Raw genomic sequence first — 22,038 nt, forward strand, 5'->3', positions numbered from 1 at the left:
TTCATAGTTTCAAGTCTTAGATTTAAGTCTTTAATCCATTTTGGTTTGATTTTTGTGTATGGTGAGAGATTGGAGTAGGCCTCATTTTTCTGCACATAGTTATCCGTTTTCCAAACACCATCTATTGAAGAGTCTGTCATTTCTCCATTGTATGTTCTTGGCACCTTTGTTGAAGATGAGTTGGCTGCAAATGCATGAATTTGTAGCTGGGTTCCCTGTTCTGTTCTCCTGGTCTATGTGTCTGTTGGACAACAGTACCATGCTTATTTGATTACTGTAGCTTTGTAGTAATTTTCAAATCAAGTTGTTTATTCAATAGGGCCTTAGGGATCCATATAAATTGTAGGACTTTTTGTCTATTTCTTGGAAGAATGCCATTGGAATTTTGATAGGGACTGTACTGAACCTATAAATTTCTTTGGGTGGTATTGTCATTTTAACAATATTGATTCTTCCAGTCCACAAATGTGGAATACTTCCCATTTTTTCTATGTCCTCTTCAATTTCTTTCATTAGTGTATTATCGTTTTCCAGGTATAGCTCTTTCACTTCTTTGGATAAGGTGATTCCTGGGCACTTCATAGTCTTTGGAACTTTTATAAATGGTATTGCTTTCTGAATTTCTTTTTTGAAATCATTCTCTATTGGCATATACAAGTGCTACTGATTTTTTGTATGTTAACTTTGTATCCTGAAACTTTGCTGAATTTGTTTATCAGCTCTAACAGGTTTCTTTGGTAGAGTTATAGGGTTTTCCAATACATATTTCTAATTTTTTTGATTTCAAGACAGTTTTCTTGTATAATAGTTTTCACTATTTAATCCAGCAATTCTACTCCTAGGTATATACCCCAAAGACTCAAAGGCAGAAACTCAAACAGATACTTATGTATCAATGTTCACTGCAGCATTATTTACAATAGCCAAAATGTGAAACAACCCAAATGTCTACCAATGGATGACTAGATAACTATAGTGTGATGGATATATAGATATATAAGTGTATATATCTCTGTGTATATATATATATTCTTCAGCCATAAAAAGTAATGAAATTCTTGTCCAGGTATGGTGGCTTACCTCTGTGATCCCAGCACTTTGGGAGGCCAAGGTGGGAGGATGGCTTGAGCCCAGGAGTTCAAGACCAGCCTGAGTAACACAGAGAGACCTCATCCCTACCAAAAAAAAAGGTATTGAAATTCTGACATATGCTACAGCTTGGATGAACCCTGAAAACCTTATACTAAGTGAAATAAGTTGGAATAAAAGGGAAAACGCCATCTGGTCCCATTCTTGTGTGGTGCCTAGAATAGGCAGATTCATAGAGACAGAGTAGAATCAAGGTTACAGGCCGAAGGAGGGGAAAATGGGGATTATTGCTAAATGGGTACAGAGCTTCCGTTTAGGATGGCAAAGCTCTGGCAGTGGGTAGTGGTGACAGTTGCTGCACATTGTGAACGTACTCAAGGCCACTGGATTGTTGAAATGGTAAATCTAAGGCCATGTGTACTTTGACACAATAAAAAATTCACTCCAAAAAACAACACCCCCCAAAAGAAAGTACAGAAAACTACTGAGAGTAACATACACTGTCATCTACAGATACCCCCAATGGACAATATTCACATTCAAACATTTTTATTTCCAGTTTTTAAAGAAAATAAAGCTGTACAGGCAAGGTTGAATCCCATCAATCCTCAGTCCATTTCCCTTTTCCCCTCCCAGAGCCTCATGAATTTTATCTCCTTCTAGGACTTATTTTTAAACTTTCCTCCTCACATAGACATTCGTAAGCACTAATATAATTTCTAAGTTTATGTATGTGACACCATAGTGTCTGCATTGCTATGCCTCTGGCTTCTCTCCTCAGCACTGTGACCCAGAGGCTACTCAGATGTTGGTGCCTTTGTTTAAAGTGCTGTGGAATATTCGATCGCAGGAGCACACCACCGTGTGGCTACTTTCTCCTTTTTTAAGCAAACTCTTAGAGGGTGTCCCATTCTCCACTATTACAAACAGCGTTGCAGTGGACATTCGTCCTCATGACCATCTCCAGGGCACCTGTGTGAGTGTCTCTAGGGCTCACCTAGGAGCCATGAGTGGGCCACAATGCCCGGGGCCTGGGGTGCCTCCTGCATCATGGAGAGAACTCAGACATTATCACGAGTATTGAAGAAAGTTGAGAAGAACTGCCACAGAATCAGCACATTTTTAAACTGACTGACTTTGTTTTTCTTTTTTTTTTTTTTTTTATTAAATGATAGCTCTATACATTAATGCAAACAGGGGGTACAGTGTAGTGTTTTCATATACATTTTGAAATACTTCTAGTAGAGCACCATGGCTTGCACCTGTCATCCCAGCTGCTCAGGCGGCTGAGGCAGGAGAATCGCTTGAGGCCAGGAGTTCAAGGCTACACAGAGCTGCAATTGCACCATGCAGTCCAGCCTGAGCGACAGAGCTAGTTGTCTCTTTAACAAAAGGGGGGGGGGGCTCAGCACCTGTACTCAGTGAGTAGGGCGCCAGACACATACACCAAGGGTGGTGGGTTCGAACCCGGCCCAGGCCTGCTAAACAACAATGACAACTGCAATAAAAAAATAGCCGGGCATTGTAGCAGGGGCCTGTAGTCCCAGCTACTTGAAAGTCTGAGGCAAGAGAATCACTTAAGTCCGAGAGTTTGAGGTTGCTGAGAGCCATGATGCCATAGACCTCTACCAAGGGTGACATAGTAAGACTCTGTCTCAAAAAAAGGTGGGGGTGATATTTACTTCTTAAATAACTTTATAATGTTGATTATTTCCTCTGTTAACTCTATTCTGGGGTGGTGGGGTGTCTGTGGGAGGAAGGAATGCCATCACTCAGGTGACACTCTGGTGACTTGTCCTCCTAGGTTCCCAGTGGTGCTCTGTCCTTAACCTTTTCTTTGCATCCTGGGAACATTCTCCATCTGGTCCTTTGTAGCTTGCATTCTATTTTTTTTTTATTTCAAATTAATATGAGGGTGCGAATGATTAGGTTACCTTGTTTGCATTTGTTAGGTGAAGTCCCAGTTGTAGTTGAGCCCTTCACCCAGGAGTTGTGCCATATACCCTTACATTGTGCCCAGCTGGTGAGAGCTCACCAAGCCCCCTCTCTCTTCTTCCCCTTTCCCCCACTGGATTTTAAGTGTTTTTCTTTCCTGTGGGTGTGTAGTTGTTTTTTTACTGGTTTCATATCAGTATTGAGTACATTGGATACTTGCTTTTTCATTCTTGTGATACTTTACTAAGGAGAATATTCTTCAACTCCATCCAGGTAAATACAAAAGATGTAAAGTCAGCACCTTTTCATAGCTGAATAGTATTCCGTGGTACACATGTGCCACACCTCATCCATCTGCTCTTAGGTTGATGGGTGCTTGGGTTGACGCTACATCTTAACGATTATGAAGTGAGCTGTGTAAACATTCTAGGACAAATGTCCTTGTGGTAAAATGGTTTTTTCTCCTGTGGGTCGAGGCCTAGTGAGGGGATTGAGGGATCATAATGGAAGGTTTACTGTTAGCTCTTTGGGGATTCTCCATGCTTCCCGTGTTCAGTTTTTACACTTTCAACTCTACTGCTTACTGCATTCAATGGGAATTTCAATCAGATGCTGTATTTTCTGTTTACCACTGTCTCCTACTGTGGATTGTTCTTATTTCATAGAAGCAGTACTCTCTTGTAACTTACATAGAGCCTGAAGCACAAATAATTCTAATTTTGCAGTAAGATCTACTGCTGAGGAAGGTTACCCTCTGAGTTAATATACTCTGTGTATTCATGTGACGCATATTTACTGAGCACCTACCGCGTGTCTTGGGAGGCACTGGAGCTCTAGTGATCATATGACACAGTCCTTGCCTCTCGTTCTCCATTCTCTGTGACTGCACCTTTCTCATAGGCCTAGCTTTTCTCCTGGCAACTCCTTTCTATGTGGAGAACTGAGGTTGCAATGTCAGGGGTGTGTGCCCAGTGGAGCCCTAAGCTGGGAATATTCCCCCTTCTGAGTGTGAGACCCCGTTCTAATTCTCCAGGCACCATGGGCCAGGAGCCTTGGGTGGCTGTGCTGGTCTGAGGTGGGATCTGTGTCCTGCCTCCACTGCCGGTTCCCTGAGTGGGTGGCTTGTCTCATTAAGAGTTGGTTTCTGAGACCCACTGTTGCTGCCAGCAGGGTCCAAATGATCCTGAGAGGCCCTGCACTGCATTGCGCCAGAGTTCAGTAGCAGAGCAGAGCCCATGTCATCCCCCAGAGGGTCAATCATAAAAGCCCACTGCAGAAGCTGAGCCCTCACCCACTTCTCACTATGTCTTAGTCTGGGTCCCTGCTAGAAGCTGCTGTAAGATCTGCCTCAAGTACAGGCTTAGTTTCCTAATTTGATGCAGGTGTGTTTCTGTTTGTATGATTTCTCTGGGTTTTTCTATGAATATTGGGAGAAAGAGGACAACCATAGCACATTTGTCTGGAAGGGTCAGGGAAGCCATCCTTGAGCTGACTGGACATTCAAGGACATCCACATATCTGATATGGCCATGCCACCCCTACCCCCACCCCACTCCCAAGCCATCACACCTGGAAACCCTACGATGCTCCCTCTGGAGAGGAGAGGTTTGACCAGGCTGACAGCCTATAAGGTGGCACATCACACCAACCTGGCCCTCTGGGGTTCATGTGAGAGTACAGGGGGCCCACACAGTCCCAGGGCCTGGCCAGCACAGGGCCATTTCCATTGCCTCAGTCAGCACCTGCTTGATGAGCACCACCTGTGCCCCAGGCACCATGATCTGCGCTTAGGGAAGACAGCAGAGCACAGAGTAGATGAAAACCCTGCCCATCGGGGGGTAGACTGACAATACACCAACGCGTCAGTAAATAGATCACACACTTGCTGTCACTATTGATTATTGCCAGTCAGTATGGCCTGCTCAGGGCAAGGGCCTGGGGAAGGGCTAAGAACTTTCTATGCATGGTGTTATGTCCTCCTCCCAGATCCCTGGCTGGACAAGGACAGTCATCCTCCTTTTACAGATGCAAAAGCAGTCCTCCAGAGCCCGGGTGCACACACCCCACCCCAACCCCACCCCCATCTCATTCTGGCATCCAAGTCCCTACCAAGCCCTTTGTGGCTGTCTGGAGGCTGAGGCCTCCCTCTAGTGGTCACATGAGGAGGTCACACAAGTCCAAGATGTGCTGCCACGTCCAAGGTAGGGTGGGGGAAAAGAGAAGATACTGGACCAATAAGTGACCCTGATCCTACCCTACTGCTCAGTCGCAGGCAGAATGGTTCAAAATTTGGGTCTTCCATTTATTCCACTAACTATATAACTCGAGCAGGTCAACTGGCCTTTCTAAGCCCCTGTATCAGTGTTTCTCGACTTTATTTTGTCTCACTTGAACCTATAAACTTCCATGGCACATTTAACTTATTTTGATCAAAAAAAAGAGTGAAAAAAAAAGAATATACTTACTGTGCTATGAACTCTTTCAAAAACAATTTAATTAATTATCTTTAAAAACTTTTGTGGCACACCCAAGATCTTCTCACTGAACACCAGTGTGCCATGGTGCACAGGTTGAAAATCACTGCCCTATATCCTCACCTGCACAGAACATAGTGACAGAATTTTAGCCAATAGAAGTAACTTTGGTTACTATTACTATTGCTGGCATCTGGCCTCAGCTTCCTAGTCTATAAAATGGGGATAAAAGTCTCAACTATGCCAATGGTAACTCATTCATCCAACAATTATTTATAGAGTGCCTACTATATGTAGGTGCCTATGGTGTTTTAGACTCCCTCACCTTGTGGTCTGCTCTTTTGGGGTATGGGGTGGGCGGCACACTCACCCTGCTGCCCTAGCGGATGCCCAGACCGTGACAAAGTAGCTGAGAGCTGAGTGCCAAGCTGTGGGCAAGCAGCGCCACCTGGTGACCACATGCAGCCACATCAGTTCTGCTCGTTTTCTTGGCAGAAACACTAGTGTCCTCTGTCTTCCTGGGCTTTCAGGACTGCAAATCAAGACTCCCTTCAAGGGCCCACAGCCTGTGGGGAGCCAGGACCCTGTGCCAGAGCCAGCAGCCCCGTGTTTCTCAGTGCTTTTCAGGCTTTGGGAGGATGGTAGGCAGGGCACGGGTTTGAGCCAAGGTCTGGGATTGCTGGCAAAGACTCTTCCATAAACTTTACTAAGCTAGTCTGGCCTCAGCTTTCCTCATATGCAGAATGGGTGATCATAAAATAAGCCCCTCCTCCCACAGAATTGCGACCCAGCGATGGAGAAGGAGGGTGTGGATCTTTCTGGTGAGAGGATAGTAGAACCATGTGAGCTAAGAATGAACTGGGTCAGTCCAGGGACCTGCTGACTAGAGACGAGACAGAGATGAATCTGGAGTGGGAGATAGGACCTCAAATTCCAGGCTGACATAACACGGCCTTGGAGTCAGTGAAACCCTCGCTCTATGACTCACAGGTAGGGGAGGCCCTAAGTACATTCCTTAATTCTTCTGATCTCAAGTCATTATGTTTCAGAAAAGGGACTTGGGATCATAATGGGCAAAAAGTGACAAGCACAGGGGCTGTGTATGAAATAAAAGGGGCAGTTGTTACTTGATTGTGGGATGGTGGAGAGAAGTCATCCAAAAAAGGGTTGTTGGCTCGGCACCTGTGGCTCAAGCGGCTAAGGCGCAAGCCACATACACCTAAGGTGGTGGGTTCGAATCCAGCCCAGGCTCACCAAACAACAATAATGGCTGCAACCAAAAAATAGCCAGTCATTGTGATGGGCGCCTATAGTCCCAGCTACTTGGGAGTCCTAAAAAAAAAAAAAAGGTTGTCCTCTGAAAGATCAAGAGGCAAAGTTCACATCCATCCCAGGGCCCCAGCATAGCCCCAGCACTACACAGAGTCCAGGCTGTGAGCACTGCCCTATGCACTAATCTGTCCTCTGGGACAAAGGCGAGGGGCTGGCCTGGCTCCCAGGGGCTACTTAGGGTTTATTTCCCAATGAATACCACCTCCTCATCCATCTTTTCCCTTCATTCCCCAGATCTATTGTCTAATCTGTTACTGTGTCCAGGCACTGGGCTTGGTGCGAGGGACAGAGTGGGGATCGGACACCTCCGTGCTGTGTTCCAAATCCTCTCCGTCCTGTGTACTATTGCAGGATGCCATTCTTTGAGCAGGTGCATGGAGGCATGCCTCCTCCCCGGCATCACCCCGCCCACACACACCTCTCTTTCTGCCCTGGGGCTCTTCTGAGGCGGTGGTTTGAAACCCACAGAAATCTGCTAGGTACTTGTGCAGGGGCAGCCTAAAGAGCAGGGGACTTAGTGCCTGGGGCCACTCTTGACTAATGGGGGCTGAGGAGGAAATGTTTTCCCCTCTTTCATCCTCTGGGTGGACAGTTCACTCCCACTCTGCTCCAAGCCTCTTCATGGGGTCTCCAGGAAGTGGGCAGCCCCACTGCAATGCCATCTTTGGAGAGAAAATAGCCATAGGTTGATTAACAGATATAAAAGTACAGCTAGGGTGGCCCTTGTGGCTCAGTGGGTAGGGCACCAGCCCCATATTCTGAGGGTGGTGGGTTGGAACCCGGCCCCAGCCAAACTGCAACAAAAAATAGCCAGGTGTTCTGGCAGGCGCCTATAGTCCCAGCTACTCAGGAAGCTGAGGCAAGAGAATTGCTTAAGGCTCAAGTGGCTAAGGCGCCAGCCACATGCACCTAAGGTGGTGGGTTCGAATCCAGCCCAGACCCGCCAAACAACAATGACGGCTGCAACCCCAAAATAGCCGGGCGTTGTGGCCGGCGCCTGTGGTCCCAGCTACTTGGGAGGCTGAGGCAGGAGACTCGCTTGAGCCCAGGAGTTGGAGGTTGCTGTGAGCTATGAAGCCACGGCACTCTACCCAGGGGGACAGCTTGAGGCTCCGTCTCAAAAAAAAAAAAAAGTTAAACATACACTTAACCATGAGAGCCAGCCATTCTACTTCTATTTACCCAAGAGAAATGAAAGTATGTTTTTATAAAGACACGTACACAAATGTTCATAGCATCTTTATTTGTAATAATAACAAAAAACTGGAAATAAGAATATCCATCAATAGGTGAATGGATAAACAAGCTATGGTATATCCATACAAGGGGATACTACTCAGCAACAAAAAGGAATGAACTACTGATACATGCTACAAAATGAATGAATCTGAAAATAACTGTTGAGTGAAAGAAACCAGACAAGAAGGATGCACACTGTATGAGTCCACTTATATAAAATTTTAGAAAACATAAGTAATTTATAGAGACAGAAAACAGACTGTAGCTTCCTGGGGGTGAGGTAAGAGTCTGTAATGAATGGATGAGAGATTTTTTCAAGTGATAAACATGTTCACTATCTTGATTGTGGTAATGGTTTCCCTGATACCTACATTTGTCACTTTTCTTTTTTTTTTTGAGACAGAGTCTTACTTTCACTCTTAGCAGAGTGCAATGGTATCATAGCTCACAGCAACCTCAAACTCTTGGGTTCAAGTGATCCTCTTGTCTCAGACTCCCAAGTAGCTGGGACTGCAGGTGCCCAATACAACCCCCAGCTATTTTTAGAGATGGGGTCTCACTCTTACTCAAGCTGGTCTCAAATGCCTGAGCTTAGGCAATCCACCCACCTCGGCCTCCCAAAGTTCTGGGATTACAGGTGTTAGCCATTGCACCTGGCCACATTTGTCATTTTAAATACATGCAGTTTAGCAAGGCACAGTGGCTCACACTTACAATCCCAGCATTTTGGAAGGCTGAGTTGTAAAGTTTGCTTAAGCCTAGGAGTTCAAGACCAGCCTGGGCAGCATACTAAGACCATGCCTCTACAAAAAAATTTAAAAATTAGGGTGGCACCTGTGGCTCAAAGGAGTAGGGCTCCGGCCCCATATGCAGGAGGTGGTGGGTTCAAACCCAACCCCAGCCAAAAACTGCAAAAAAAAAAAAAAAAAGAAATTAAAAAATTAGACAAGGATGATGGCACACACCTATAGTCCTAGCTACTTGGGAAGCTGAGATGGGAAAATCACTTGAGTCCAGGAGTTTGTGGTTATAGTGAGCTATGACGGCACCACTGCACTTCCAGCCGGTATGAAAGAATGTAATGTATCTATAAAAATAATAAATTTAGGCTCGGTGCCTGTGGCTCAAGTGGCTAAGGCGCCAGCCATGTACACCCAAGGTGGCGGGTTCGAATCCAACCGGGCCCGCCAAACAACAAAGACAACTACAATCAAAAAATAGCCCGGTGTTGTGGCAGGCGCCTGTGGTCCCAGCTACTCAGGAGGCTGAGACAGGAGACTCACTTGAGCCCAGGAGTTGGAGGTTGCTGTGAGCTGTGATGCCACAGCATTCTACCCAGGGGGACAGCTGGAGGCCCCTGTCTCAAAAAAAAATTATTATTATTATTATCATTATTATTATTATAGTTCAGCAGCTAGGACGCCAGCCACATACATTGAAGCTGGCAGGCTCGAGTCCAGCTCAGGCCTGCCAAATAATGACAACTACAACCAAAAAATAGCCAGTCATTGTGATGGGCGCCTATAGTCCCAGCTACTTGGGAGGCCGAGGCAAGAGAATCCCTTAAGCCCAAGAGTTTGAGTTTGCTATGGCTGTGATGCCACAGCAGTCTACCCAGGGTGACAGCTTGAGACTCTATCTCATAAAGAAATAAAATAATAAATTAAAAATATATGTGCAGTTTATGTCAAGTATACCTCAACCTATTAAAATGTCTTTTCAGAATATTATATTTAAGATTTTTATACAAAGTCCTCCTTAAAGCATTTTTTTCCTTATAATTATAGAACAAAAAAGTCCAAAATCAAAGCCTACAAATCTCCTCTAGCTTCATAAATATCATTTTCTCCATGAACCATAGTGTGGGAAAGCACTAGTTTTGAGGGTCCTTGCTCCCTTATTGTCAGACAAGGGGACAAGGTGACACCATTATCTCAAGCACAAAAGGTGCCATGGCAGGGGAGCCCCTGCCACAGAACTGACAGGCCCTCCCCAAGTGTTCCCTTTCACCTTCTTGAGAGGTGACTGACTGAGGTTTAGAGGAGAGATGAGTATCTGCTGGAGCCCAGCTGTCTGGGGCACCAAGTCACAAACCCAGATCCACAGCCGTGTGGGGCCACAATGTGAGGCAGAGAGGCATCTGTGAGTGGCAGTGCAGAGAGGGGAAGACAAGGTGACAGGTTTCCAGGCTCTGGGGTAAGGTGACTTTGGACACACAGACTCAGAGCAGTCCCAGCCTCTGCAGGGCCTCTGCTATCACACTGTGCTCTCTCCTCTGGGCACAGAGAGAATTCTCAGAGAACAGCGAGAGCCTCAGAGCCATGAGGCCAGTAGCCAGACACAGAGTTCAACCTGGCCTTGTGTCCATGCAGTAACGTGGGGACAAGACAGAGGCTCCAGAAGCAGCTCTACCCCCAGGGCAGAGATGCAGTAGCAACTACCACCATGGCTGGTTTGCATACCCAGTGCACACAGGAGGTGGCAGAGGCGGTAAGCAGAGAGGCTGAGAGCCAGGAGAGAGTCTACCTGGGCTCAAGGCATGGCTTTATCGCTTAGCAGCCACGTGCCTTGGGAAGTTACTTAATTGCTCTGTGCCTCAGTTTCCTCACCAATAAAATGGAGATAAGAATGATCACATACATTTGGGGGAATTAAAGGAGTTAATACCTAGAAAATGTTTAGATAAGTTCCTGGCACAAAGTTTTCTCTATGATGCATTCACATCAATGCATTACCCTTTCCTTTCTAAAACCCTCCTCCTGCCCTTACACCCCTCAGACAACTCAGGCTCCTAAACGTGGCAGACCAGGCACCCAGCCACGTGACGTCTAGGTGTATGTCAGTCCCTACCATTAGGGTTCTTCAACTTTGGGGAATATTGCTGGTTTATTTCCCTGGCTACCAAGAACCTCACAGAAAATCCCCTGCAAGGATTTGGATGTACTAGTCCATGCAAGTCCCACCATCACCAGCAGGAGGCAATGAGCACTACACTCTGCATGGCCTGGAGCACCAGCTCTTGGGGACAAAGAGCTACATTCTAATGTGGGCACAGGGCGAATGGCTCTGGTTCTGCAGCCACACATGGCCCTGTGGGCACTGCTGCTCCCAAGGTCTGGGACTTTCCTAGTTCCCATCTGCCTGCTTCCTGGATACAGGCTTAATGCCATCTATCACTCAGCCTTAGTTTCCCTCACTTCTTAGTAAGATAGATGTCATCACCTCCGGCCCTGTGGCCTTCCCCTGCCTGTGTCCCAAACTGTACCAAACCTTCAAATCTTTTGCTCAGCTACTGCACCAACAAGGGGTTTCCAAATCCAAACTGAGTCCCTCCTCACACCGCCCCTCAAACAAAAATAGCACAAATCAAAGACCAAAAAAAAAAAAAAATGTACTTTTATTGTTTGATTAATAAACTGGCTTGAAGGGGGCAAAAAAAGAATAAGGCAGGTGGGGGAACAACCAGCTTTGATCAGTCAGAAATTCCTGTTATCTGTACAAAAGATGAATTTTACAAAAATCACATAAAAAACTAGGGTCAGCAAAGCAGCAGCCCTTACAGGAGAGAGCTCAAGGCACCTGGAAGGCTGAGAAGTGGCTCAGCCTGGGCCTAGGCAGGGCTGAGGGGCTGGGGTCCCAGATCTGCAGCCCGCCCCTCCCACCCATCAGGGCACACATACTCCTCTCTCCTCACCAAGTCACCACAAAACCCTTTGCAGGGGTATAAGGGCCACAGGCCAAGGCACAGGCAGAAATGAAATGGGCCTCAAACTCCCCTTTCCCCTGCAGCCCAGGCCTGGAGAAGGGACACCTTTGTTGCCCAGGCCACAGGGAAGCCCCCCAGAGGAGGCAGTGGCCGATGGACACAGGCAGACACACATAACCCAGGCTTTGGTCAGTGCCCAGTGTGAGCAGTGGGGCACAATCCTGTCCACCCTACAATGTGGATCAAGAGGTGCTGTCCAGCATGGTCCTGTTGGAGCTGCTGTCCCAGGCAGGGCCCTAAAGAGGGTAGCACAAGCAGCAGTCCGTGCCTGCGGCATCCACGCTGGGCTTGGCACCAGGCCCCAACAGCCCGTCGGTGACAGAGTGCTCCGCAATGACGTCCTCCACCCGGGTGATGTACAGCAGTGTCAGCAGCACCCCCAGGAACTGAGAAGAAGTGAGAGCACGCTGGACATCAGAAACCCTGCGGCTAGTCACAAGCCCTCATAGCACTAGGTGGCCCAGGAAACCCCCACTGCCCAAGCAGCCCCAGCCTGGGCCCCCTCAACGCCTCCCAGGAAATCCCAGAGATCTCCCATTCTCCTCCAGCCTGCAACTCCTGCCTCCACTCCAGCTCTGCCTCGCACTATCTAGGGAGGACTCAACCAGCCTTACTAATCCTCAGTTTCCTCCCCTGTGCCATGGGCATGATAGCTGTACTTGCCTCACAGACAGCGTGGAGGAGACCGTGCCTGGGAAGCACCTGGAAGAGCTTAACCACCAGGGCTAGTGCCTTCGCCCTCTCCTCTCAGCCCTGCAGCCCTCCCAGGGTGAGTCCAAACTGCCGAGGAGAATCTCCGCACCACCAACCCTCCCTTCTCGGAGCCCACAGCCTGCCCACCTGGGGGAGCAGAATGCCCAGTAGGACACCTGCCATGATGGTGTAGTTGTCCATGAACCAGATGAGGACAGCGTTGGTGCAGCCCCGCACGTAGATGACGTTCTGCACGCTGAAGCGCTGCGTGGGAAGGGGCCAGTCAGCCCACGGGAGCCTGCATCCCAACTCTACCACTCACTCCAGGTCTGAGCCAGTCCCTCAACCACCCCGGGCCTCAGTTTCCCACATGCAGCACGAGGAGGCGGCCCTAGACCACTGGACCTCAGTGGAGATGGCCCTAGACAAGGGCCACCCCACACGAGGTGGAGGTGGCCCTAGAGGAGGGCCTCCCCACACGAGGAGGTGGCTCTAGACCACTGGTTCTCAACAGGTTGTATTGCTAAGAGAGCACTGGGGACACTGGTGGCTCCTCTGGTTGTCCCAATAACCTGAGGGCTGAAGGACTGCAGAGCTCGGGGCAATCCAATCCTACACACAACTGTCCTGCCTGCCTGCCTGCCTCTCAGGTGTCCCCCAGGTATCGGTGTGAGTGAAAAACCTTACTACAATTGGCGTGAGTCATAAACCTTACTACACCTCTCAGGTGTCCCCCAGGTATTGGTATGAGTGATAAACTTACTACAAACCTTACTTCTGAGCCAGAAGCCTTACTTCAGGTACTTATAAAAAAAAATTTTTTTTTCTGTGTCCAGTTTAATACACAATGAACTTCCTAGACCTATTATTATGTAAATTAAGGAATTATACTTTATTTAATTCAGAACTTTATCAAGAATTGTTCACCATTTTAAAACACTGTGCCAACAGCAAAATGGATGTCCCAGGCAGGTGAATTGCCAACCCAAACCCCTACCCCCCTGCCCCGAGGTCATCCCAGTCTAGAGGATCCTTTACATCCGTGCCAACTCCTGACCCCTTCACCGTGTCTTCTCCTGCACTTCTGGACTGCCTGAGCATTTACATGCTGAAATGCACCAGATCGCTGTAAATTGTCTCATTTCTCTTTCATCTCAGATCACTATGTTGAGTCTAAGTAGCTTATATTATCTGTGAAATTCATGGGGCAGGGGGTAATAACTAGGGCATTACCAAGTGTTTCTTATAAAAAATGGCTGTTGGTTCTCATAGGTTGAGGACTACTGCTGGTCTACAGCTCTCAAACTTTGGCAGAGTCAGAATGTCCCACCTCAAGAATGTACATTTCTAACAAGTTGTTGGGGATGCTGTTGTTGTGGTCCAGGGACCCCACCTTGGAAACCACTGCTGGGAAGCATCTCAGGTCACCATTCCTTTGAGCTTCCCTCCCAGCATCACCCCAGCTTTTCTTCTAGTCCAAGGGAGTTGCCCAGAAAGCTGACCTGAGAGGAGGGGAACCGCCAAAGGGTTTGCTGAACTCCAGGGACTCCTAGGTCCCAGGCAGAGGGGATCAGCATGAAGAATCTGCAAACTGCTGGCCCCCATAGCAGAAGTAAGCTGGTGCTGAACACGGCTGGGGGTTCCAACAAGGGTTGGAGGGACTGCTTCGCATGGACCAACCCATAGTAGGTGCTTGGCAAACCCTAGCAGGTGGCATTTCCCAGCCTGGAGTAATTCTGGGTTCCCTGAACCCTTTTGTGTTTGGGTGGAGGCAGAAAACCTCAGCACTCTGGCTTACAGCCAGGACCCACAGCTCCAGTAACCCCTGTTGTCCCCAAGGCAACATTTCTAGGGAAAGGCATTTCAAAGACATTACCTCCTTGTCGATGGTTTTGTAGCCACACATGGTGTTGACAACTTCTGTCTGAAACAGAAATGTATAGTAGCTAACATGTATCATGGCGCTTACTTTAAAAGACACTAGCACTCTACTCATCTTACAGAGGGAAGAACCCAGAGGCAGAGTGGCACTGAGACAGAGAGTCGTGCTGTCTGGCACAAATGGAGCTGAGATTCCAACCCGGGCAGTCTAGCTTCATTCTGTATCTCAACCACTCCCTTCAAGAAAAGCCCAGCGAGGAAACATGGGTGGGCTAGTTCCATGGCTCTTAGGTCAGAGAACCCTTCCCCAACCCCCAGCAGCAGCCCTCCTGGAGCCCCTAGTCAGCTGTGGTTTGCCAGAGGCAAGGCAGGGAACCCTGGCCACACTTGCTGTCCCTGCAGACCACCGTGCCACCAGTGGAGGGCGCTGCCACAAGTTCCCTCCCGGGAATGGAGTTGCTCTCCAGGACTCCCAGCTACTGATTAATTTAGGTGCAGGGAAGGATCAGTGGTTGGGTCTTAGATACCAACAAATCCTTCCCCAGAAAGGCTCTGAGTTACGGGCTGGCAGGGCCACTCCCCATCACTGCCTGTGCCCTGCGGGGCCTCCTTCTCCTGAGATGAGAGAGCAAGACCCCCTGGTCCAGCCGTGCCCCTACCAGCCCCACTGCTCCACGTCTAAGTGATGCTGCTGTGCAGTATGGGTGCACAGGAGGTAGTTAAGAGACAGGAGGCACCAGCCCAGCACCCAGCCTGCCCCCAGGCACCATGTCTCCTGGGGCCAGACCCTGCTCTGCTACCAGCGAGATCTGTGACTAACCCAGGTGGGCTGCCAAGAGATGGCCCATAGGGCACTCAGTAAATATTTGTTAGTGAACAGATGAAGATCAGCAAACCCACCTCCAGGGGTTGTTCTGAATATAAAGTGAGATACACACATAAAGTGCTTGTCCCAGGGCCAGTCACATGGAAGAGCACAGGAATGCTGGCTGGAGTGACTTTGTTCACAATTCCAGCCCCTGGAAAGGCAAGCAAGAGTGTTGACTCTCCCTAAAGAGAGGTCAAGCCACAGAAGCCACAGACGTCATCCAGGACATTCTAAATGTCAGGGCGTGGTGAATGAGCAACATAACCTCCCTTGGTCTCTAGACAGTCCCCTGGGTGCCCTCAGACCCAGCAATGCCCAGTGCCCACTTGGCCTCAGCCAGTCAGCATGTGTGGCCCTCCCAGGCCATGAATATGACCCCCAGGAGAGGGGTAGGCCTGGAGCAGGTGCCCAAGCACATGATGGGAGTGAGTGCTTTCACCTCATTTATTTATTCATTCACTGATACTAATTGAGCACCTATATTGTGCCAATCACAGTTCCAGTCATGTGGAATACAGAATAACAAGACAAAGTCTCCACCTTCACAGACCTTATGCTATAGAAAAGAAACAGACAGTGGACCTAACAAATAGGCAAACTAGATAGTATGGAAGGAGGTGACAAGAGTAACTTCATTGCGCCAGCTCTCGGGTGGAAGCACAGGCCTGCCTCAGGGGCACCAAGTCTCCCAGCAGACATGCAACTGGCCCTGACACCAGAGCTGAGACCCTTCTCCAGGCCCCAAGGGACCCGCCTCCTCCATGATAGGAGAGCCCCCCACCGAGAGGTGGGAGGATACAACACAACCATGGTCTTTCCAAAGGGAAAGCCTCCCTGGGTTTGACCACAGAATCAATGTTCTGCAGAAGACTCTGTGCACCCCCGTCCCTCACAGCAGTTCACAGGTACTGAAGCTAGTGGTCCAGTAGCTTCCTCACCCGGCAGAGGGCCACAGAAAGGAAGTCAGAAAGATGACTCCTGAGCAGGTAGAAAGTCAGTACCACAGGCCAGAGCAGTGGGTCATGCCTATAATACTCTAGGATGCTGGGGCCAGTGGATTACCCGAGCTCAAGAGTTCAAGCTCTGCCTGAACAAAAGCAAGATCCTCATCTCTACTAAAAATAGAGAAAAATTAGCCAAGTGCTGTGGCAGCTACTCAGGAGGCTGAGAGAAGAGGATAGCTTGAGCCTAAGAGTTTGAGGTTGCTGTGAGCTATGACATCATAGCACTCTACCCAGGGCAACAGAGTGAGACTGTCTGGGAAGAAAAAAAAAGTACCCCAAAGTTCACCATCTCTCAACCTAACACACAGATCTGAGAGGCAAATCCAGACTGATATACCTTGGATGAACAGAGCCAGCAAGTCCTATCCCAGTGGGACACTACTCTCACAAGGCCTGGTCAGTGTAGAGGTATGAGGGCCCGGCCTCCTCACTCCAATATGGGACAACTCTGAAGGACCACCGTGTAGTTGTGGTCCCCAGCCAAACTGCTCTAAGACCACACCATTGCTCAACTTGTCCCCCTCCCAACCCTGCTTCAGCTCCTCCCTCCCACTAAGCTTCCTGCTCAGGTCCCACTGACTACCAGCTCAGAGGAGGCTTCCTAGACAGGCTGACCTGTGACACCCACATTGCTGCACAGTAGCCCCCAACCTGATTCCCTGTGTCCTCGGCTGTAGTCAGGGAGATCTAGTACAACCCAAGTCAGATCTACCACAGGAATCCCTGAAGGACCCCTGTCATGCAAGGGCACCCCACAGTCCTGCCCATGGCCTGTGGTTCACACACAACCTCCTTGATGCCACCTCCTACCATCCTCCCTGTGCCCATTCTGCTCCAGCCACACTGGTCTTTATGTCTTTTCTCAAACACCTCAAAGCAATTCCCACCTCAGGGCCTTTGCACTTGCTGTTCTCACTCCCAGGAGTGTCCCTCCCCAGGCACCTACAGCTTACTCCCTCGTTTCCTTCAGGGTTTTACTCAGAACCCATCTTCTCAGTATCCGAAATTGCAAACCTCCACACCCTGCTCTATTTCTCTCCTTAGCACTTATCACCTTCTAACATACTGCCTTTTACTTATTTTGAGTAATAAGACACTATAGTGTCATAGTCAGATGACATCTTATAGAGTAATATGACACCATAGGGTCATCTCCGTGTGGGCAGAGACTTCTCTGTGTGATGGCCATCCCCTCAAGACTCAGAAATGTGTCTGGCACATAAGAGTCCTCAATAAAACTCATTGAATGAATGAATGAACACAAATTGGGCTTCCACATCTGGACTAGGACATTCCGGTGCTGCTTTCCTGAGTGAGAAAGTTCAGGATCACCCCACACAGGCCCCTCCAAAAACCTTGGGCTCCTACCCCTCCCCTAAATGGCAGTCAACACTTCCAAACACAGCTCCCCTCCTAGCCCAGCCCTTTCTAGGGCCAGTCACTTGGTGCTGGCTCCCCAACTCATGCTCGAGGTCCCCACCCACAGCTGCTTGGTTTACAGATCCACCAGTGGGCATGGAACAGTGGAGATGTCAGGAGAGAAACTTTCCATGACTATCTGGGGCATGAGTAATTACAAAGCTCTCCACCTCATTCCAAGCCAAAAACAGTCTCTGAACACATTAGTCAAACACAAGGACTGACAGCCTCTCGCCTAGGCAGTGACTACACAAGACTGCATCCTTAGTGCCTGAGCTCAGAGAATCATGCCAGGGAGAGGAGGCATCTACGTCACCAGGCCTCTTTCCAAATACCTGGTCAGTTGCTAATGATCACCAGGATGTCACGGCCAAAGTCCACTAGAGACACCCAGAGTGCAGGACCTGTGTGGCCTCCAGCTCACGCTGCAGAGCTGGCCAACCCTGCTAAGCTCCCCTGGACCAGAAGTTTCTCCCCCCACCACTTTCCACCCTCACCTGGCTTGCACAGTGCTCCAGAGCACAGCCTGGGCAGCAGCTGCCTTCATTGCATCCCAGCCCCAACAACCTTGGGCAAGACATCTAATCTTCTGGTGCCTCAATTCCTCATCTGTCAGGTGGGTAAAATAACAGTACCTAACTCACAGGGTTGTATAAGGATTAAACGAGTTAATACAACCAAAGAACCCAGAACAGGCTGGCACAGGGTAAGTGCTCAAAGATGTTAAGTGACACGCAGTAAAGACATGGCCATCCCACTCCCACCCCCAGGATCTCCGACTTCAGCAGCCTCTGAGGTTCAGGAAAGCCTCGGCTCTGACCAACACCCCTGCCAACCCCCCTCCTCCCAGGCCACCTGGCTTCAACTTGGGCAGAAAGAAGAGAGGGGAGTCTGGCCAGCTGGGTGGCCCCCATGCACCCCCACCCCTAGAGCAGGGGCTACCGTGTTTCTGATGCAGCAGGTGTAGGGCACCCCGCAGGCCAGGGGTCCGGGGGCGCTGCAGTCATGGTACTGGTTTTTGGCCCAGTCTCGGTAGTCTTCCCCGCCACAGCACTTAAACTGAAAAAGGAAGCAAGCAGGAGAGAGGAGATGGTCACCACAGATGCCCCGGGCAGCAGGAAGGGCCCCTGCTGGGAGATGAATGCAATTTACACATAGGTCACCCTGGCTGGGGGAGAAGCTGCAGGCTGTCAGGTCAGAGCCGTCCAAGAGTGGCATGGCCACCTTGGAAGTAGTAAACTCCCCATCACTGGGGAGGGGCTGGGCTTGGGCAGCCTCTTGGTGGGATATCAGGGTGGTGACTAGACACTGAGAGGAAAGGTCCTTATTTGACAACCAGATTCCACCTTCTTTATCTTCATGTCCCTGGTACAGGTGTCTTTAAGATCCCAGGAACCATGATCTTAAGAAAATCCCTGCTGCACAAGCGACTTCCTTATCTGCCCTCAGAGATGCTCCATCCAGCTCAGCAGGTCCTGCCGTAGCAAAGGGGGCACTCGTATCTCACACCTTGTCTGGGGCTCTCCCCTTAACTGAGTCCTTCCTGCAACCCTCCTAAGGGGCGGATGTGTGCCAGGCATCATCCTGGGCCTGGAGAGACATGGTGAGAAAGAAGAAACACTCCCGCCAATAGAGGGAGCCAGAGAGCAAGCACTGAGTGACAGATCAGGAGGCAGAGCCAGTGCACCCCAGAAGTGGAGAAACAGGGAGGGGGGAGGCAGCTTTAGGCTGGGAGTCAGGAAAGGGCCCTCTGCAGAGATGCTGCATCTGAAACACGAACAACAGAAAACAGCCAGATGCCCCATACAAAGGCCCCACACAGAAACAAGCTCATATGTCAGAAGTGGGAGCAGAGGCTGGTATGGCTGGCACATAGTGAGCAAGCGTGGGGGGGCAAGGCAGGGACCTGGCTGAGCACAGCACTGTCAGTGAAGGAGCAAAAGCTGGGATGGCACTCTAGGGGTATGGCAAAGTCAGTGGAGGGTTCAACCAGGGGAGTGCCATAATAGGGGACCCTGGGCCATCAGGTCTGGGGACCCAGAAGCACCTTTCTATGGTACAGTTCAAAGGGAGATCAAACAGACCCACTTTCAAACTCACACGACTGCCCCCAGCTTTGCGACCTCGGGCAAATTGATCAGCCTTGCTGGGCCTCAGCTCACTGTAAAGCAGGAGAGGCTATGGCAGCTTTGTACAGCTAGGCAGTGATCACACTGAGAGATTGTGCACCTGGCACAGGGCCTGGCACCACACAGGTGCCCAGAGAGCAGTAGTTACCTACTACACCCACCCTGGGAGAAGTGAAGTGCCCAAGCCAGCCAAGATCTGCATCCAATAAAAACATCTTGCTCCACCCAGAGCAGGACACAGTTCTCCTAGCCAGAGCTGGCAGGCACATCCCTGGCAGGAAAAGGCTTTCCAGAGCCTGCACCTGTTATGACTAGAGAGAAGGTCTGAGCTAAGGCAGCAGCCCTAGCAGGTGGCCTGGGTAGGGGGAGAGGTTGGTCCCCATGGAGGGCTGGCACAAGGGACCTAGCCAGCTGAAGCCCCCAGAGTTGTGTCCCAGGACGTGCTCCCCCTGCTGAGTGGGCCCTCAAACTCTGCTGTCCTCAACCCAGGAGAATGTAACAATGATCACCGCAGCTGACATTGTGGTCTTGCCCTGTGCCCGAGCTCTTCTGAATTAAGTTGAGGTAACCCCCACAATGATGCCAGAGGAAAGGACTTTTATTATCCCTCTTCTGCAGATAAGGAACTTGAGGGTCAGGACTAAACGAGATTTTAAAAAGCCACCCAGGACACTGGCAAAAGGAGCCATCATCACATTCAAGCAAGCACCATGGAGGAAAGCGAGGAGCCTTATTCTCACTTTCTTGAGCGGGGGCCCAAGTGGGGGGCAAAGGGCACAGGAGGCACAGCTCTCACCCAGAGTGCCCAGCTCACCTTCTTCTGAACAAAGTCCATGATGTTTTTGAAGTCCAGATCGTCATAGTAGTTCTCAATCCCTCTTCGGATGTTGTCATTTAGAAAGTCAATGGTCTATTTAGGAGGAGAAATTACAAAAGAAAAGGACCATACACCCCCAGAGTCTAACCTAAGATTTCCCAGAAGCCACACGCCTGGACAGCTCCTGCCCGTCTGCGTGGAGCGTCCCCTCCCTGCCCCACCCTGAACGTCCGTGAGCTCCCTGCCCACACACTCGCCGAGCCCCTTCGCCAAGTCTGAGCGGGAGTAACTCACTTCATTGCCTTTGTAGATCAGACAGCCCAGCTCCCAAGGGGTTGGGACCTTGCTGGGGGCCCACAACTCTGAAGCCGCCACACTGAGCTGGGGCTCAGCTGTCTCAGTTCCCAGTCTGTTGCTCTTTCTACCACCCCAGGACAGGCCTGAACTGGAATCCTCCCTTTGCCCTCCAGATCCCCTCTCTACATTCTTCTACCATCTAACCACTTATTTGTCAGAGGAGGAAACTGAGGCCAGAGGTGGGGAAGGCACCTTGTCTCAGTCACAGAGCAGGCTGGTTAGGGAGTTTGCTGGGGTAGAATCCAGATCTCCTGACTTCTGTGTGGACCTCTCTCTCACCACTGTAGAGCTTGGGCCCATGGACAGACCAAGTGGTCCCCCACCCAGCTGGAGCTGGGACAATCCCCATCGGGAATCGCTGGCAGGCTGCCCTCTCCCAGTCACGCTGGGCTTTCTGGATCAACAGCCCGGCTGTTGTGCTGAGATTCAGGAGCACAAAAGGCCCCACAGTTGGAAAAGGCGGGGGCAGGAGTGTGGGTGACAATTGGAGCTTTCAGAGCAGGAGGTCGAGTGTCAGCAGAGATTGCGGACAAAGGAGGCATTCTCGGCTTTGGTGCCGGACAGAAGAGCCAGACAACTTCCAGGGGAGGCGCTGCAGGGTACACTGAGACCACAGGGCCCTGGGTTCCAGATCCTGTCAGAGCTCACTTCTCTTTTAGGTACCTTCTAGCTCTGAGAACCAACCACTAAGCTGAGAGAAGCTGTCAAGCCTCATAGTCAAGGGCACAGTCTCTGTAAACACTCAGGCCCCAAGTACTTCATTTAACTTTTGAGACTCCATTTCCTCATCAGCAAAATAAGAGGAAAATACTCCATGCCTCATAGGGATGTTGTGAAATTTAAATAACCTAATGCTAATAAAGTATTTAACAGGATTCTCGGCACACAGTAAGTCCTGGTATTATACACCCTATGGGACTTCATACCTGCCATATCATCAGTGGGAAAAGGCAACCCCATGGGAAACCAAGGCCCCAACTCTTCTCCAAAAAGCCTACTGCAGGCTTGGTGCCTATAGCTCAGCGGCTAAGGAGC

General features: G+C 49.7%; 1 protein-coding gene across 1 annotated transcript in view; it reads right to left on the reverse strand.

Annotated features, from left to right (window-relative positions):
- Positions 1-11,481: 11,481 nt before the first annotated feature.
- TSPAN15 (tetraspanin 15) overlaps positions 11,482-22,038 on the reverse strand; it is a 46,599-nt gene continuing 36,042 nt past the window's right edge. Inside the window, exons 4-8 of the mRNA XM_003783605.3 lie at positions 20,644-20,739; positions 18,643-18,759; positions 14,405-14,452; positions 12,676-12,792; positions 11,482-12,221 (exon numbers count right to left, since the gene is read on the reverse strand). Of these exons, the coding sequence (XP_003783653.1) occupies positions 12,072-12,221; positions 12,676-12,792; positions 14,405-14,452; positions 18,643-18,759; positions 20,644-20,739 (528 nt within the window). The 3' untranslated portion in view covers positions 11,482-12,071. The remainder of the gene's footprint in view (positions 12,222-12,675; positions 12,793-14,404; positions 14,453-18,642; positions 18,760-20,643; positions 20,740-22,038) is intronic.

Source organism: Otolemur garnettii, unplaced genomic scaffold (genome assembly GCF_000181295.1).
Source record: "Otolemur garnettii isolate 467f Iridium unplaced genomic scaffold, OtoGar3 scaffold00008, whole genome shotgun sequence".
NCBI classification, from domain to species: Eukaryota; Metazoa; Chordata; class Mammalia; order Primates; family Galagidae; genus Otolemur; species Otolemur garnettii.